Source organism: Sus scrofa, chromosome 8 (genome assembly GCF_000003025.6).
Source record: "Sus scrofa isolate TJ Tabasco breed Duroc chromosome 8, Sscrofa11.1, whole genome shotgun sequence".
Taxonomy (NCBI): domain Eukaryota; kingdom Metazoa; phylum Chordata; class Mammalia; order Artiodactyla; family Suidae; genus Sus; species Sus scrofa.
In genome coordinates, this window is record NC_010450.4 from 52,454,265 (window position 1) to 52,472,066 (window position 17,802).

At 42.8% G+C, this 17,802-nt stretch overlaps 1 protein-coding gene across 3 annotated transcripts in view; it reads right to left on the reverse strand.

The window, feature by feature from the left end:
* MARCH1 (membrane associated ring-CH-type finger 1) overlaps positions 1-17,802 on the reverse strand; it is a 575,522-nt gene that overhangs the window by 78,755 nt on the left and 478,965 nt on the right. The window contains exon 2 of one of the 3 annotated variants that reach the window (XM_021100586.1): positions 15,253-17,755. The exons of the other annotated variants lie outside the window; for them this stretch is intronic. Coding sequence (XP_020956245.1) covers positions 16,900-17,755 — 856 coding nt within the window. The 3' untranslated portion in view covers positions 15,253-16,899. Of the gene's footprint in view, positions 1-15,252; positions 17,756-17,802 lie in introns of those variants that run through there. 3 annotated transcript variants of the gene reach the window in all.

Consider the following 17,802-nt stretch of genomic DNA (forward strand, 5'->3'; position numbering starts at 1 on the left):
AGATGTGGTACATATATATAATGGAATATTACTCAGCCATAAAAAGAACACAATAATGCCATTTGCAGCAACATTGATGGACTTAAAAATTCCCATACTAAGCGAAGCAAGTCAGAAAGAGAAAGACAAATACTGTATGATATCACTTATATGTGGAATCTAAAATATGGCACATATGAACCTATCTACAAAACAGAAACAGACTCACAGATATAGAGAACAGATTTGTGGTTGCCAAAGGGGAAAGGTGGGGAGTATGGAATGGAAGTTTGGAATTAACAGATACACACTACTATATATAAAATAGATAACTGACAAGGGCCTGCTGTATAGTACAGAGAATGCTACTCAATATTCTCTAATAACCTATATGGGAAAATAATCTGAAAAGGAATGGATACATGCATATGCATAACTGAATCACTTTGTTGTACACCTGAAACTAACACAACATTGTAAGTCAACTATACTCCAATATAAAATCAATAAATTTTTAAAAATGTAGGCTGCCAGTGGATCCAGATGTTTTGACTTTGACCTTCCTTTTCCCACAAATACTGGGTGTCTAGGGAAATTTGAAGTTAGAGACATCTCCTTTGAAGCAATTATCCAGCTTCTCGATAGGACCTTAACCCTGTCCTCTGCCAAGCCTTGACTGTCGAAAATACGGCACCGGTTTTTTACACACAGATGGCCAAAGATGCTATCCATTATACTGAAATGTTCTCATTACAAGGAAAGAAATTTTGCTTAGTCATTCCTCCTAACTAGCAAAGCTGTGTTTCATTCCAACGCTAGATCTGCTTTTCTGTGAATCTTGTTTCCTTCTTTGCTTTGGTCACAGTGCTTATGGAAATTAAACTTGTGGTAAATCTCCATATATGAATTTTTATGGATTTCACAGTTTTCTACCCTTATTTTTATGTTTCCTAATTTTCTCAATTTCCTATTTTATTGTTTTGGAGTGTGCGTGTGAGTGTATGTGTGTATGTGTATATAAAAATGTATATGAAATAAATTATATATAAATTTATATCATACAGTTATACATAATTATATATATAATTATAATATAGTAACTTCAATGATAAAATTATGTATGAAATATAAACACATACACACATACACATGTATACATCCATACGCAAATGTATATATTTGAAAATAGCAGCCCAACAGTTTTAAAAGGATGTAGAAAATTATCAAACACAAACACGTATGGACATATGGTCTCCTTTGCTTGTTTTGTGCTTTGCCTGGGGCTCCTCTCCTTCACTCTCTAGCATCACATGCTCATGACCTGGAGGCTGCACACATTCCCCCATAACCCTTTCTCATCCACAGCCGCTGCCTCAGAGGTTTCCAGACACAGGCATCATGTGGAGGGTCAGAGTGCCTCACTCACTAGTCCCAGCTTGGGATCCAGCAGTTTGCATATCTAACAAGTTCCCACAGGATTCTGACGCTACTGGCGCAGGGACCATCCATGGGAACCAGATTTCCTCAGGTTTTACTTCCCATGGAGTCATTTGAAAGTGAATTGCAACTAGATGAGACATCAGAGGTTTCCTCCAGGATGAAAACCATTAATGCATCGGTATCTTATTTCCTCCAATAGAGTTGTCATGTTCAGAGAACCCCTGTCCCAAATGGTTTCAGGAGATGAGAGGAAATGACTTGTACAGGTCACTCACCCAGACTCTGTTCTACTGTGTCCCAATCGCGTGAGGCCAAGTGGGCCTCCCCCACCTGTTGGGGTCAGAGATTCTCAGTGCTGGCTGCATGTTGAACCCACCCTTCTGCAGATGTGGGGTGCTGAGACCTTACTCCTGAGCGGGTCTGGGTGAAACCTCATCCTCAATGCTTCTTGCCAAACCTCCTGGCGAGTCTACAGTGAGCCCAGAGTGAGAACCTGGGTGAGGTGAGGCCCTGGGTCTGCCCAGCTCTACCTGGTGGAATTTTAAGGCTTCAAACGAGGACTTGAATCCAGACTCCTCTGATCATGGACCCTCTTGACAGTGTGTACAACTTCTATTTCATTCCAGGTATTACTTTTTCTTTCTTTATTCCTTTCAAATTTTCTCCCTCGTTACTGTCTGATACTGTGGCAGAACACTTTAGTTTATACCTTTGGAGAGTTGTGAGCAAGCTTAACCCCCAAATCTCTAACATAAAGTCACTGGAATTGTTAAGGTGGGGCTCAGAGGGCCAGACAAGTTTGAAGTCTCTTGAGATAGACCATAATGGAAGATAACATGAAAAAAAGAAAATACATAGATATGTTCTTTTTCTCATGTCTATCTATCTATCTATCTATCTATCTATCTATCTATCTATCTATCTACCTATGTCACTTTGCTGTACAGCAGAAATTGACTCCACACTCTAAATCAACTAAACCCTAAAAATTTTTTTGATTAAAAAAAGAAAGAAAAATTATTTATGGTTAAAATTGATAAAATTTTGGATTTGCTTCAAAATAACTCAGAAGGGGAAAAGTAGATGAAGAAGTTAGACATACTGTCAGTAACTGATCAGGGAGGTTCATTACACTGTTCTCTTTGATTCTGTGTATTGCTTGAAATTTTCTATTATAGTTTCTTCTAAAACGGATATTAAATAACTGTTCAAGTTTTGCAATAAAAAATTATTGACTTAAAAAAAAAGAGCAAAGTGTTGCAAGGTATACAGGAAATAGGGAGGTTTTGATGATTCCTTGCTAGCTGATCATGAAGGCAGGAAGAAAGTTTCAGTCTAATGTCTCAAGTAAAATCTGCCTCTGAGAAGCTTCCCAAACCCAGGAACTCCTGGATTAGGGCATCTTCAGCTCTGCCTAAGCCTGGAAGCGAGTGAAAGGGAAGCAGTAGTTTCCTGGAGCCCTCCCATCATCCCACAGAGGCAAGAGGGGCGCCATGGCACTGAGCCTGAGGCAGTGGATCCTCTTAGAAGAAGGCAGCTCACCTGGGCTGCTCCAGGGGCAGTAGCTTCTGAGCCACATTAGAGACCATCTTTCCATGCACCTATGTCTGAGGCCCCTGCATATTTGAAATGAAGGTTTAACTATTCTGCAACCATTACAAGGAAATGAGAATTCAAACATGGTAATTAGGAATGGAGGAAATGCTCAAGCTATAAATATATTCTCAGACACAAATCATGATGTGGTAGCAACAAGCACTCTGCCCAATATTCATGCTTATATGCACAGTGTTCATTTTCTATTTGCATACATATATAAGCATATAGGTTCAAAAATGAATTTGTGTAACTGTGAGGAGAGAGAAGGAGTCATCCTTTTTCTTATTCTTCTTTTTTTTTTTTTTTTTTTTTTTGCATATGGCCAGATATAAGTTAGTTAAAGAAAGGATATAGTTCAAAATAAGTGTAATCCTGAACACATATTGTTCTCATATTAGGAAGTAGATAAACTCTATCTAATTGATATGCCTTCTTATTCAGGATTTTGCACTTTGGTATAATTGGGTATTTAACAAACTAAGAAAGAAAAGATAAATGTAGCACAGCTTTATAGTGTGTGGATACTGATTTTACTTGTAAAAGAACATGATACTTCTATCTATGTTTACCTGAAGTTTCCTGAGGTTGAAAATTCTTGCTTAATTCAAATCAAGAAGGTTGTACAGGCAGAAAGATTTCTATATTTTTTCTACTTTACAAAAACACCACTCATTAAGTAATTGGCCTACAAAATACATGCTCTATCCAAAAATCAGAGTGACTTGTTTAGCCAAATTAGAAGGTAATTAATCAACCCACTTTGTTTTGGTCAGGTAAGAGAATTTACCAAGACAGTCAGTATTATTGATGACACTGTCATTTTACTCCTGCAAAGATTATCTCCCAAGTTCAGAATACTTAGAAAAAAGCCTGCTAAGAACAAAGCATGTCTTTGAAAAATAAGGGAAAAAAAAGGTACAAAGTGCCATTTCTACTACCCTTTCAAGTTTTTTTCTTATGTTTCTCGTGTGTGTGTGTGTGTGTGTGTGTACTTATATTTATATATCAGTGTCTTCATTCATTGTTTTTGCTCACTCAGAATACAAAGTACTGAGATAAATGCTGAAATTCTGTGTGAAACCACACCAAACATTTATAACATTAAAAACGCAGTGTCATAAATGTTTTTCTTTTTGAAAAACCTTTACCCTGGAAAATGAAGTAGCATCATGTATAACTGAATTATTGCCAAGGACTTCAGTGAGTTCAATTACTTCCTTCAAGGAGAGAAATTAGTTCTAAAACATTGTGTTATACTAGCAATGTTAGACTAGCAATGTATCTATTTGCAACACACATCCATTTTTCTCACTTTTGATCACATCAGTGAAGAGAGGGTCACTTCACCTTTTGCAGTCAGCCCACTTGAGGGAGAGAGAAAGCAAGAATTGAAAGTGAGACCTTGTGACACGTTGTGGAGTCACCTGAGTAGCACATCTCTGGCGGGTCACCAACAATATCCATGCCTTTACTTCCTACTACCTCAGCTGCCATTAAAATGAACAGGAAAACAGTCGTTATTAATTCTTACAAGACTCAGTAAAGCAAAGGCAGAGACATAAGGAAGACAATATATTCATGAACTTTCTTAAGAGTCTGTTACCTCTTGGAAAGGAATGCTTCTCTTGGTGTTACCTTGGATAAACTTCCTCGCCTGAATATTGAAGATTCCAAAAGCTGATCTTTCACTCATGAACTAGACTTTAACAGTGGAATGTCAGTCTCATTTTTGTGCACAAAAAAGTAATAGAAATAAGTAACAGAATACGCAAAGTTAAAAAAAAAAAGGTCTATTATTGAGTGAATGTAAATCTAGGACTAATAGATAGCAAGTAGTACTCGGGATATTAAATATTAGAAAAAACACTTTCACAAGTAGAGGCTGGAAGGAAAGAGGTCCCCAAGAAATAATGTGCCCAAGGAAGAGATAGCGTAACCCAGCAGGACTCTGTGGGGTCTTCCCTAGACAGACACCTTCCTGTGTCCTCTGCTGTATCACCTCCCTGAAGTACGCAGATTAATTGTGTCTGATGCACATTCCTGAGTTCTCTTACAGATGCTAAACCCCTCAAAATAGAAGATGTTAACTACTTGATGGCCAAGAATATGTACCATAGCCCCCGACCTACTGGTGTCTAAGTGCTAAAGATGTTTATCCCTGTGATCCTACCCTGTGACTTCCCCATCAGCCAGTCAGAGAACTGTGCATGATCTGGTCACAACCCCTGCAGCCTCCTCCCTCACACTGCTTTTAAAACCTCTTCCCTAAAAACCTTTGTGGAGTTGTGGTCTTTTAAGCACTAGCTGCCTGGACACCTTGCTTGGCACCTGCAATAAGGCTGCGCTTTCCTCTACCACTACCCAGTGTCAGTGGATTGGCTTTACTCCACAGGCAAGTGGACTTGAGTTTGGCCAGTAACAATAGGTGATAACTGTCAGCAATAACTGATACTCAAGACTGGAAAGTGACCTGGCTGGTCTATGAATCTATGAATCCAGTCTTCCCAAAGACCATCATAACTGCCTGAAAGGCAAAAGTAAAAAGAAGTATGTATTTTTCTCTAAATAAATAGCAAGAGAAAAACTACTCAGTGAAACATTATTTTGCTTGAAAAAAATTATTTGTGAAGCATGTTTTTGTGAGTTTTTAAATTTCAAGTTTACCTGGAGACCCATGGGTATAAAATACATGAAACTGTGCCAAGTGTGAAACCTGGCTGTTCCACCATGTCCTCAGGTCTGTGTGCAATTGCCTCCTGGTCATATCTGTAGTTAAAGGATGAGCTGCAAAGGGAAAGTGCACTTCCTGCAGCTGCAGCCACGTAAACTCAGTTATGAACCTCACCAGCACTTTCAACATGTTTTTCTCTCTTGCTAGTCTTAGCATTACCAGACTTAGAAAAAATAAACAGCATGCCCATTGAAATTTGAATTTCAGGTAAACAATGAATACTTTTTACAGTATGACTGTGTCCCAATGCAGAACTCCTGGGTGTTTATCTGAAATTCAAATTGGATGTTTGACCCTATAACCAACTTCTTTGTTCTAAAGGAAACATTTATAGTCTGTATATCTACATTTGCTCACATTACCCATTTCCTCTTTGATATCTATTGAAAAGAAAGACATACCTATTTTCCTTTCCACAGAAATCCTTCTCTTTTGGGCTTTGGGCCGAATTCTTTCCTACCTTCCCTGTGAGACCTCAATAAATGACAGTCCTCCTGGTTTCCTGCATCTTTGATGTCTTTCTCTTTCTGAGCTCAAGGGTTATCTAAATTAAAACCACAAACAGGTCCTGACTTTCCCTCTCCCCCACTTTATCCACTCTCTCTTTCCTTAACACACAGCTGGTTGCCACCTGCTCCTCCCAGGTGGTTCCTTTTCTCTCTCAGGGCCACTAAATGTCCACAGAGTTCTCCCTCATCTTCTCAGGTTAAGAGTTTTCTATGGGAGACTTTGACAATCACCACACCAGATCTCCCAATTTTCATTGAAAGTCCAAGTGCCTCTTTTGACCTCTAGACTAGCTAGAGATGTCTCTTTGGATGTCTGTCTAGTGCCTTAAGCTCTCATGTCTCAAACGGGACTCCTCTCCTTCTTTTATATCTGCCTCTCAAACAGTGTGTTCTCACAAGAGTAAATGCTACTAGAATCTACTCCATTTTCTAAATTGGAAACTTGAGATCAATTCCATAGCTGCTATGCCATCAAGTTTTGTCTGGTTTACTTTTGAAATGCTGTAACGACTCATCTACTTCTCCTTATTCTCATAGCCCCTATCACTTCCTCCCTGAGACACAGTGCTGTCTTTATTTTCTCTCTCTCTTTTTTTTTTTTTCTTCTTTTTTTTAAGGCTGCATCTGTGGCATATGGGAGTTCCCAGGCTAGGGGCAGAATCAGAGCTGTAGCTGTTGGCCTACACCATAACCAGAGTGACACAGAATCCTTTACTCACTGAGAGAGGCCCACATCCTTAGATTCTTAGCCCACTGAGCCATGATGGGAACTTCCAGCACTGGCTTTCTAATGGGCTTCCTTTGGCTTCAGACTTGCCCTTCCTGTCTGTTTTCCAAAGGTAGCTTGAGTGTGCTTCCAAAACACAAAAATTACGTGTTATTCTTTCACTTAAAATTTGACAGAAATTTCCCCTTGTCCTTAGAATACCATCCAAACTCATAACTGTGGCTGATAGAGGTCCCTATGAATGGTTCCCACTCTCTCCTCCTGCCCCCAGGGGCCACACGGAAATGATTTCTTCCCAGGGTTACTCATCTCTTGTGCCATCTCCTCTTCCTAAAACAGGCAACCTCTTCTCCTTCCTTCTCCTTCATTGTTAGCTTCTCAGGGAATCTTGCTTTCCTTGACTAGATGTGGTATGTTCCTTTTGCTTTTTCTGTTCATGGATTTTCTTCACATTTGCCTGTTAGATTATCTGAATATTATTATGTGAATATTATATTTGACTATAAGTTCATGAATAAGACCACTACTGCATTTTTTCACTGAACTTCCAACTTCTAGAGCCTTGCACTGATACAGAGTAAATTCCCAAGAAATAGTTGCTCAACGTGTGAATGAATAAGTAGGTACACAGAAATGATGAAAGGGGATAAAAAAGGTCCATTTGAAGTACAGTTTTCTTAGGAACCCATGATTCAAGAACTACCTAAATCATAGGCAAAACATTCTCTGACATCAACCTTACAAATGTTTTCTCGTGTCAGTCTCCCAAGGCAACAGAAATAAAAGCAAAAATAAACCAGTGGGACCTAATCAAACTGACAAGCTTTTGCACAGCAAAGGAAACCATACAAAAACAAAACAAAACAAAAAGACAACTTACAGAATGGGAGAAAATAGTTTCAGACGATGCAACTGACAAGGGCTTAATCTCTAAAATGTAAAAACAACTTATACAACTCAACAGCAAAAAAGCCAAGTGAAATGAAAAATGGGCAAAAGACCTGAATAGATATTTCTCCAAAGAAGATATCCAGATGGCCAACAAGCACATGAAAAAATGCTCAACATCATTTTCTCTTTGATTATTAGAGAAATGCAAATCAAAACTACTACTACCAATCAAAACCACCTCACACTACTGTGATAGAATGGCCATCACTAATAAATCCACAAGTAACAAATGTTGGAGAGGGTGTAGAGAAAAGGGAACCCTCCTACACTGCTGGCAGGATTGTAAATTGGTATAACCACTATGGAAAACAGTATGGAGGTACCTTAGAAAACTAAATATAGCACTACCATATGATCCAACAATGGCACTCTTGGGCATATATCCAGACAAAACTTTCCTTGAAAGAGACACCTGCTCCTGTATGTTCATTGCAGCACTATTCACAATAGCCAAGATATGGAAACAATCTAAATGTCCATTGACAGATGATTGGATTAAGAAGGTGTGGTATATATACATAATGGATTACTACTCAGCCATCAAAAAGAACAAAACAATGAATGCCATTTGCAGTAACATGGATGGAACTAAAGGCTCTCATACTAAGCAAAGTAAGTCACAAAGATAAGACAAATACCATATGATATCACTTAGATTTGGAATATAATATATAGGACAAGTGAACCTTTCCTCGGAAAATAAAATCATGAACTTGGAGAATAGACTTGTGGTTGCAAGGGGGAAGGGGAAGGAGTGAGATGGACTGGGAATTTGGGGTTAATAGATGCAAACTACTGCCTTTAGAATGGATAAGCAATGAAATCCTGCTGTATAGCACTGGGAACTATATCTAGTCACATAATGGAGCATGATAATGTGAGAAAAAGAATGTATATATGTTTGTGTGACTGGGTCACCTTGCTGTACAGTAGAAAATTGACAGAACACTATAAACCAGCTATGATGGAAAAAATAAAAACCATTTAAAGTTTAAAAAAAAGAATTACCTAAATCAATCTTATAAAAGCTAGGGCTGTGTCTAAAAGTATGATCCTGCTGCTTTTGAAAAGCAGTCCTCTGCTATGAACATTTGGAGTTTTAGAAATTTTCTCTCTCTGCTTTCCCATACACAGATTAAAGTTTTTTGCTTGTTTGTTTGTTTGCTTGTTTTGCTTTTTAGGGCTGCAAGTGCAGCACATGGAGGTTCCCAGGCTAGGGGTTGAATGGGAGCTGCAGCTGCCAGCCTATACCACAGTCACAGCAACGAGGGATCTGAGCCACATCTGTGACCTACACTACAGCTCACGGCAACGCCTGGTCCTTAAACCTCTGAGTGAGGCCAGGGATTGAACCGTCATGGATACTAATTGGGTTTGTCACCGCTGAGCCACAATGGGAACTCCCAAATTAAAGTTACTGCAGGAATTAAATCAATGTAGAGGCTATTTTTCAACCATTTTCTCATCAAATTGTTTTCTTAATGAAAAACTGAGAATACATGTATAGTGAAGGCTATAGTGAAATAATATAAAGTATATTTTTAAAATTGCCATCCAACCCAATCTAGGACTAGAGCACTACCAGGAGTTATTATTTGCTTTTGAGCTCTTCTTTTCAGAAATAAATAATTGATAAAATTCAATATTCCTTATCTGTTTTACCCTCCAACATCCAATTCCCATTATTGTCCCCATGGTTTTTGCAAATCTCCTCTCTTAGGATCCATGGAATACAAAGCTGTTCTAAAAGTTTTGTCTGAGCAATGGCTAAATGCCAGAATTATTCCAAGTGCTGCATAGGGCACACATAATAGATGTGAGACACACTGCCTCCCTGCAAGGAGTTTTTTGTGTGGAGAGAAGAGCTGGACATGAAGCCTAGAGAATCACCAGGCACTAAACACATGATGCTGACCTTAGAGCCTGTGGGGACTCTGTGAAGAAGAGTCGCTGTGGAGCAGGGTAATTTGGGAAAGCTTCATGGAAGAGGATAGAAATGAGGAAGCACATCTAAGCACAGGCATTTGGGGAGGAAGAGATGTTTTGGAAGGGAAGAACTGCATTTGATGGGAGTTGAGCACTACTGCTTGTTATTTGCTTTTTCCTGCTTGTAATTCTGTTCCCACATCGGGTAAAAGTGCTATACTTTCTGGTGTTGGGATGTCCTTTCCCCAGTTCTGCAGGTGCTGAAGGGGTTGTCAATAGCCACATTTCTTTTTCTTTTTAAGGCTGCACCTGCAGCCTATGGACGTTCCTGGGCCAGGGGTCCACTTGGAGCTGCAGCTGCAACCTACACTGCAGCTTGTGGGAACGCCTTATACTTAACCCACTGAGCAAGGCCAGAGATGGAAGCCACACCCTCACAGAGACAACACTGGGTCCTTAACTCACTGAGCCACAGTGGAAACTGCACCAATAGCCACATTTTAAATCCAGGCTTCCCACCAAGGACTTGGTCCAAGAGCAATGTCCCTGGTGACAGCGAGCAGCCCATGGAGGTGACCCAAAGCAGGCCAACTCTATTCCTTCTTTGGAATTTCATGTGTCATTGCTTGAAGCAGATATTTCCCTTTTCTATTGAGACACTGCCTCTGTCTACAATATCTTTCCCTATACAGAGTAAGCTTGTCTGCAGTTGGAGAAAATACGAGCCACACAGGGGAGGTGAGAGAGGGTGAGAGAACCTCATTACTGGGTCTCTGGAGGCTCTGAGGCTGGCTGTGTACACGGATTTTCTTTTCTTTTCTTATTCTTCTCTTTAGGGCCGCACTCCCAGGCATATGGAAGTTCCCAGGCTAGGGGTCTAATTGGAGCTGAAACTGCCCATCTACACCACAGCCTCAGCAACACAGGATCCAAGCCGGATCCCCAACCCACTGAGCAAGGCCAGGGATTGGACCCGCATCCTCATGGGTACTAGTTGGAGTCCTTTCCACTGAGCCACAACAGGAACTCCCAGCATTTTCTGTTTCTGTGGCTAACATGCCCCTTTCTTGCTGAAGCTCATTTAAGCTGGTTTCAATGCATTTAAACCCGGTAGACAGGTGCTGAACACAGGGTGGGTAGGGAGTACCTGGGGATGAGGAGAGAACACAGAGGGCAGAGAAGAACCCAGAGAGGATGCTAGTGATGAGGAAGAAGGCCCAGCCTAAGCAGTGCCTGAAGGAAGAAGTGCCAAGCGTGGTGGTGACCAGCTATGCCCAAGGACAAGGAATTCTGGGGACTGCTGATCTCACTGACAGAAGTGGGTGGCTAGGATGAGGAAGTGCATTTGAAGGGAAACAGCAGTCAAAGCATGAGAGCTGAGTTCCTGGTAAAGTTGGGAGCTTGTCAGTCCACAGTTTGGGGGCTCTGGGAGAGAGGACCAGCCCTGTGCTGGTGGCACGGCATGAAATACTGGAAAGTGACCTGATTGTGAGTTGTGTTAGTGCTGTGAGGGAAAGGCAGAGGCTTATAATCATGCTTTCTCACCTCAGCCTTTCTCACCGAAAGCCCAGGGAGAGTGTGTGGCTAGAACAGGGATTCTCAAATTGGGGTCCCTGGATCAGCAACGTTGGCATCACCTGGGACCACTGCAGAACTGCACATTCACGTGCCCCACCCCAGAGGAAGGGAATTAGAAACTCGGTGGGGGCAGTGGCCTGGGTTCCAACAGCCCCAGGGGTGATGCTGATTGGGAGCTGCTGGCTTCTAGGATTCTTTACCTGTGGCTCCACAGCAGATGAGCTAATCCACCACCGAGAGCGGTGCTTTCACACAGGAAGAAGGATTCACATCAAAATTCATGTTCCCTAAATCTATCCATTCAAACCATAGGTTGAGGATGTGCCATCTGCCCGGCACCATTCCAGACTCTTTGGACACTTCAGGGAATGAATCTGATACTGTCAATCACAAAAATACCTAGATGTTAGTAATGAAAAATTATGTCATGGAAGGGAGGAGACCGGAGTGTTCGTTAGGGAATCATGAAGGTTTCCCTAAAGAAGTGACATTTACATCAAGAAAGAATGGCCAAGACTTAATCTGGTGAAGGGCAGAGGGACTGCTGTGAAGGCATTCCAGGTCTTGAGAACTTTCTGGCACGTTAACACAGAACAGCACCAGTTGGTCATTATTAATGGTACTTTTGAAGCTGAGGAGGCAGGTCTGATAGATCATGCAGGGCCCTGGAAGTCATATTAAAAATTTTGAACTTGCCACTGATGGCAACTCAGAAACTACTGAAATGTCTCAAGCATGAGCTAATATGATCCTGATTTTTTTTTCTTTTTCCTTTTTTTTTTTTTTTGTCTTTTTAGGGCCATGCCCATGGCATATATAAGTTCCTGGGCTAGAGGTCAAATCGGAGCTGTAGCTGCCGGCTTACACCAAAGCCACAGCAACACCAGATCCTAGCCTCATCTGTGACCAATGTGGGATCCTTAACCCACTGAGTGGGGCTGGGGATTGAACCTGCATCCTCATGGATACTAGTTGGGTTTGTTATCACTGAGACACAACAGGAACTCCACTGATTTTTTTTTTTTTTTTTTTGGTCTTTTTGCTATTTCTTGGGCCGCTCCCGCGGCATATGGAGGTTCCCAGGCTAGGGATCGAATCGGAGCTGTAGCTGCCGGCCTACACCAGAGCCACAGCAACTCGGGATCCGAGCCACGTCTGCAACCTACACCACAGCTCATGGCAACGCCGGATCGTTAACCCACTGAGCAAGGGCAGGGACCGAACCCGCAACCTCAGGGTTCCTAGTCGGATTCGTTAACCGCTGCGCCACCACGGGAACTCCTGATTTTTTTTTTTTAATGTAAATTTTCTATTAAAAAAAAAAGCAAAGGCTTTCTGGCTCCACGAGAGCAGGTATGATAGCATGATGGCTTAAATTCCCTCTGAGTTATAGAATGCTCATGGAGGAACATTCTCCACACAAGGCTTTGATGAGAGTGGGAGAGTAGAATGTCCCTGTGGGACTAAATGCCAGGAACAGAGAGGGAAGAAGGGCTTAGGAGCTGCTTCTGCTTTGTGGTTATGGCTGAGACTGGTCGGCCTGTGTACGTCTGAAGCCACAGGACTGCAAGTTCATCTTCACCAGGGGACACTGGTGCCTAGGCTGAGGCATCTGGAGGCTTTTTTTCCCCCCACATGATATCACAGAGATTTCATTCACATTCTAGGCATCACAGTCTCTTCCCTGAGAATGATCCCCAGATCTGCAGGTCCTCCCTAAATTTGGGAAGATGCTCACTTTTGGTATCTTGGTATGACTCCCCATGTGCTCATACACCATGGTAATGACCATTGCAAATATGCAGCTATTTAGCATTGGTCTTGTGTACAGTTCACTAATGCTCGGCAAATAACGCAGACCAGCCTTGACTTCCCTCTTGCATTTCACTGATGTGATTCATGTTGTCTGCTGGACAGATGACCCTGGGACCTCAAGGTCACTACAGATAGTCTGTCTGTAATTGAAATCATTGTGTCTTTCTCAACCAGCTGGCCCCTGACCTCTTCTTCCTCTGTTAGTAGCATCAGCTCTTACTGCCTCCCAAATTCCAAGATTTGGAGTTGTCTTGACTCCTTTGTCTTCTGCCCTCAAATTCCAAGCACTAAAATTCCTCCTGATAACCTGGGGGGGGGTTTCCTGCTCATCTGAGAGATCTGCTCATTTGGTGGTCCTGTTCATCTGGGGGTCCAGCTTACCTGTAGGTTCTGATCACCTGGGGTACTTGCTTATTTGGGGTCCTGCTTACTTGGGGTCTTTTTCACCCAGGGTTCTGTTCATCTGTCGGATCTGCTCACCTGGGGTTCTGCTCACCTGGGTGTTCTTCACCTGGGGGAAGGCCCATGTGCCATTTGTTCTCCCTTTCATTACCTCTTACCATCCTCATCCTACTTACCTTGAAGTAGGCTGCTTCCAACACAACCCACCCCTTCCCCTAAGTCTATAACCCTTTCCCAGTACACCTGGAGGCACTGTGACTACTCTGTATGTTATTATTCATCAAGACTATTTGATTTAAGCTGTTCTATATGATTTTTTGCAGCTGGATCTTCTTTTTTCCCTTAAAGGGATGCTGTAGAATCCCAACCCTCTTGTTGAAGATGGGCTAATGGGAGCACAGTACCTTGATCTGTTCCCAGCTTTTAAGGCAGCCTCTTTGGGACCCAGAGGCTCAGCAGTTTGAAAGTAGGGAGGCACAGAGTAGAGCTAAGCTTCTTGGAAGGATATGCATGTTTTCTTCACAATGTCTTTTTTTTTTTTTAATTCTCGTTGTTATCAGTCTAGCAAACCCACCTAGTCCCACACAGAATTCTCCAGGGCAGAGTGCCAGTCCCTTGTCCCTGTCCAGGCCTTGCCTTGGGCCCTGGATGCCTGCAGTGCATGGCAGCTAGCCTTGATTCTCCTTCTCCCCATCCAACCCACCCTCTCAAGGGGCTCCTCGATGGTGCCAGCTCTCAGCAACTATGCTTTCTTCAAATTTCTGCAGCATTCCTCTCTCTAAACTTACTCTGTACTATCTTTCCATCTTACTGTCATCTTTTCTAGTGTATATTCAACTTCTCCCACTAGATAAGGCCACTTAAGGGAAGAATCAAAATTTTTTTACCACTTTCCTCAGTGCCTAGTGTAACTGCCCAGAGCATTTGCTCAGTGGGTACAATTTGATGATCACCCACAGGGAGAAATGGTAACTCTAGGCCCATCCACCTCACATGCATTAATAGAAGTCTATCTATGTTAAATATTCTGTCTTTGGAAATGTTCCTCCAGAGTGGTGCTTTTTGGAACCAATCATTTTTACTTTAATTATGAGCATTACTTTTTTCTCCAATTACCATTAAGCCTACAACTAGCTTCTTCCACTGTCTTTCATTAAATTAGCTTGAAGTAGATTTGGGGCATGACAACAGATGTTTGCAAGTAGGGAGGTCTTAGTCTAGACTGGAAATAGTGTTTCATCCCTTCCCCCAACATTTTAGTGAAGTTGCATTTAAATTGTATTCAAAAGATTATGAGACACTTACTTGCATTAGTACAGAAGTCAAATGGTGTCACTTCTCTTTTAAACCCCTTAGCAGGTTTCACATGGCCCACTCCACCACCTGCCCCACCCTCTTCACGCCCTGGCTGAAGCAGGGGCTCTTAGTTCCCTGGAATTTACTGGCATCCTGCCTGGACAGCCTTCTCTGTCTCTTTCTCTCTCTTTTTTTTTTCTTTTCTTTCTTTCTTCCCTCCCTCCTTTCCTTCCTTTCTCCCTCCCTCCCTCCCTCTCTCTAACTCTTATTCTTTTTTTTTTTTTTCTTTTTAGAGCCATGCCTGTGGCATATGGAGGTTCCCAGGCTAGGGGTCCAACTGGAGCTACAGCTGCAGGCCTACGCCACAGCCACAGCCACAGCAACTTGGGATCCAAGAAGCATCTGTGACCTATACTGCAGCTCTTGGCAACACCGGATCCTTAATCCACTGAGTGAGGCCAGGGGGAGAACCTACATCCTCATGGATACTTATCAGGTTAATTACTGCTGAGCCACAGTGGGAACTGCCTACATGTTTTGTTTTGTTTTTGCTTTTCAGAGCTGCACCTGTGGCATATGGAGGTTTCCAGGTTAGGGGGGGCCAAATTGGAGCTGCAGCTGCTGGTCTATGCCACAGCCTTATCTGTGACCTACACCACAGCTCATGGCAATGCTGGATCCTTAATCCACTGAGTGAGGCTAGGGATCCAACCCGAGTCCTCATGGATACTAGCTGGGTTCATTACTGCTGAGGCACGATGGGAACTCCTCTGTCTTTTTCTTGATCAATTCCTGCCATCCTTGGGCTCAGTCAGCTTGTGACTCTATGAGAGTCCTCTGATCCCAGTGTAGGTGCACCCTCCCTGCTTTATGTTCGTACATTCCTTCTCACAATTGTAACTGTGTACACAATTGTCATTGTGTGCTGACTGTGAAATAGCTTTTGTGTCCCTGTCAGAATGTAAGCTCTCAGATGTCAGAGACCATAGGAATCGTATGCACTGTAATGTTTTCAGGGCCTAGGACCCAGCCTGATGTGTAAGAGAAGATTGAATGAATGAATAAATGTGCATTTTATGAATGACTTTCTCATAAAACCTTCAGAGAAAGAAACCGTTCTTATTTACATCAGAGCTTAATTCTCCCTCTCGTCCTAGCCTAAATGAACACAGGAAGCTTTCTCTGGGTCACATGATTCACACAAAACACACATGCATGTTGTATAAAGTAATGTCAGCTTCCAATAAAAACAAGCCCCGGAAATCCAAGCATTCTGCACCCAAAACTTCACTCACTGCCAAACAGAATCAAGCAACTTAAATGATTGGGTATATAAGGAACATCTGAAATAGTACTTCTGTTTAAAATTGTCTCATTTGTGCCTATGAGCCTGTCACATGACTCTTTTAAACTTTATTTTGAAAATGTCTACAGTTGGGTAAAGAGTGTGTGCGAGCCAGCAGCATCCCAGGCATGTTAAACTTTTAGTACATTTAATACACAGCCATTTAGTACAGGGCTTTTCACCAAAGCTAATGTCCCTTCTCCCGAAGGCTCTGGCAACCCTGCAGATGCGTCCCTGATGCTATTCTGCACCCTTTCATTCTCGAATTAACCTGCTGAGTCAGACAACTGGAGAACAGATTAGCACCAATGGCAGAAGTGATTTTCTTGATACAAAAATCTAACCTCAACACTCCCAAGGTTTGACTAGCCTCAGTCAGGGTGCTGACAGGTCAATAGACATACATCGGAGAGTCTATGGTTTCACACTCACTCCATAATTCTTACAGAGAGTGGGGACAGGCTCACCTGTCAGTCTCTTGCCCAGGATACGTCATTGTCCAACTAAGAGAAGGGGGAGGGAAACCTAGTTCTCATCTGGAACAGATGCCAGATCCATGGAAACCCTTACATGGTTCTTCTCACACCCTTTGCTCATTTTATCACCTTATAGCCAACCAGACAAATAACGGAGAGAATAAATGTCCTGGTTTGAGGGTGGGTGACACACGGAACTCACAGAAGGAGGTGACATAAAATCTTCCTGGAGTGACTGACCTGCACGTTGCTAAGTCATCAGACCCTTCATGGGGGCTGGTGGGAGGCTTCTGGAACCCCACGTCGTCTGCAGACTGGACACCTTCTCCGGCTATCTGCATGTCAGCGTGGGCCTCTGTTTCTGAACAGCTTTTCTTGACTGTCTCACTCTGCCCAAACCTGTGCCAGAACTGCGGGTCCCTGGGCAGGTACCTGTCTCTACTCTCCCCGAACGTGCTGGAGGGTCTCTCAGCCTCTGAGGCCTCCCTGGGCAGAGAAGGACCACATCCATGGGAAGCTGTGCCTTTTCCTCTGCAAAGGTGGAAAGAGCAGCACTTGCACGCTGGCAGCTCCAGTTGTTCTTCCCCTTTGGACCCCAAATCCACCGGATCGAGGGCGTTTAGTGCAGAAGACACATCCAGGTTTCCACCAGTCTTCTCGTGTGTCCTCCTTCTCCTCCGAGACAGGCGGAACTTCACCTGGGCTCTTCTCTTTGCCTGAATCCAGTGACTCTCATCCGGGGAAGAGGAGTCTGAGGCCCTTGGGTCAGGGTCACTCCATTGGGGGCTGGAAGTTGGGAGGTGAGACGCCTTCCTGCCCTCTTTCACCTCTTTTTCTGTGTGCTCGTACCTCTGGGCTGCCCTCCTCCTCCTCCTAGGCCTCTGTCTTACTGATTTCTTACCAGTCTCCCTCCTAGCAGGGCTCAGCACCGTGACAGGGGTGCTTGGCTCAAATGCCGCATCTGACACATCATGTGAGGATCTAGACAAAGTAGCAGATGAAGGATGGGAGATGGAGATGGAGAGGAA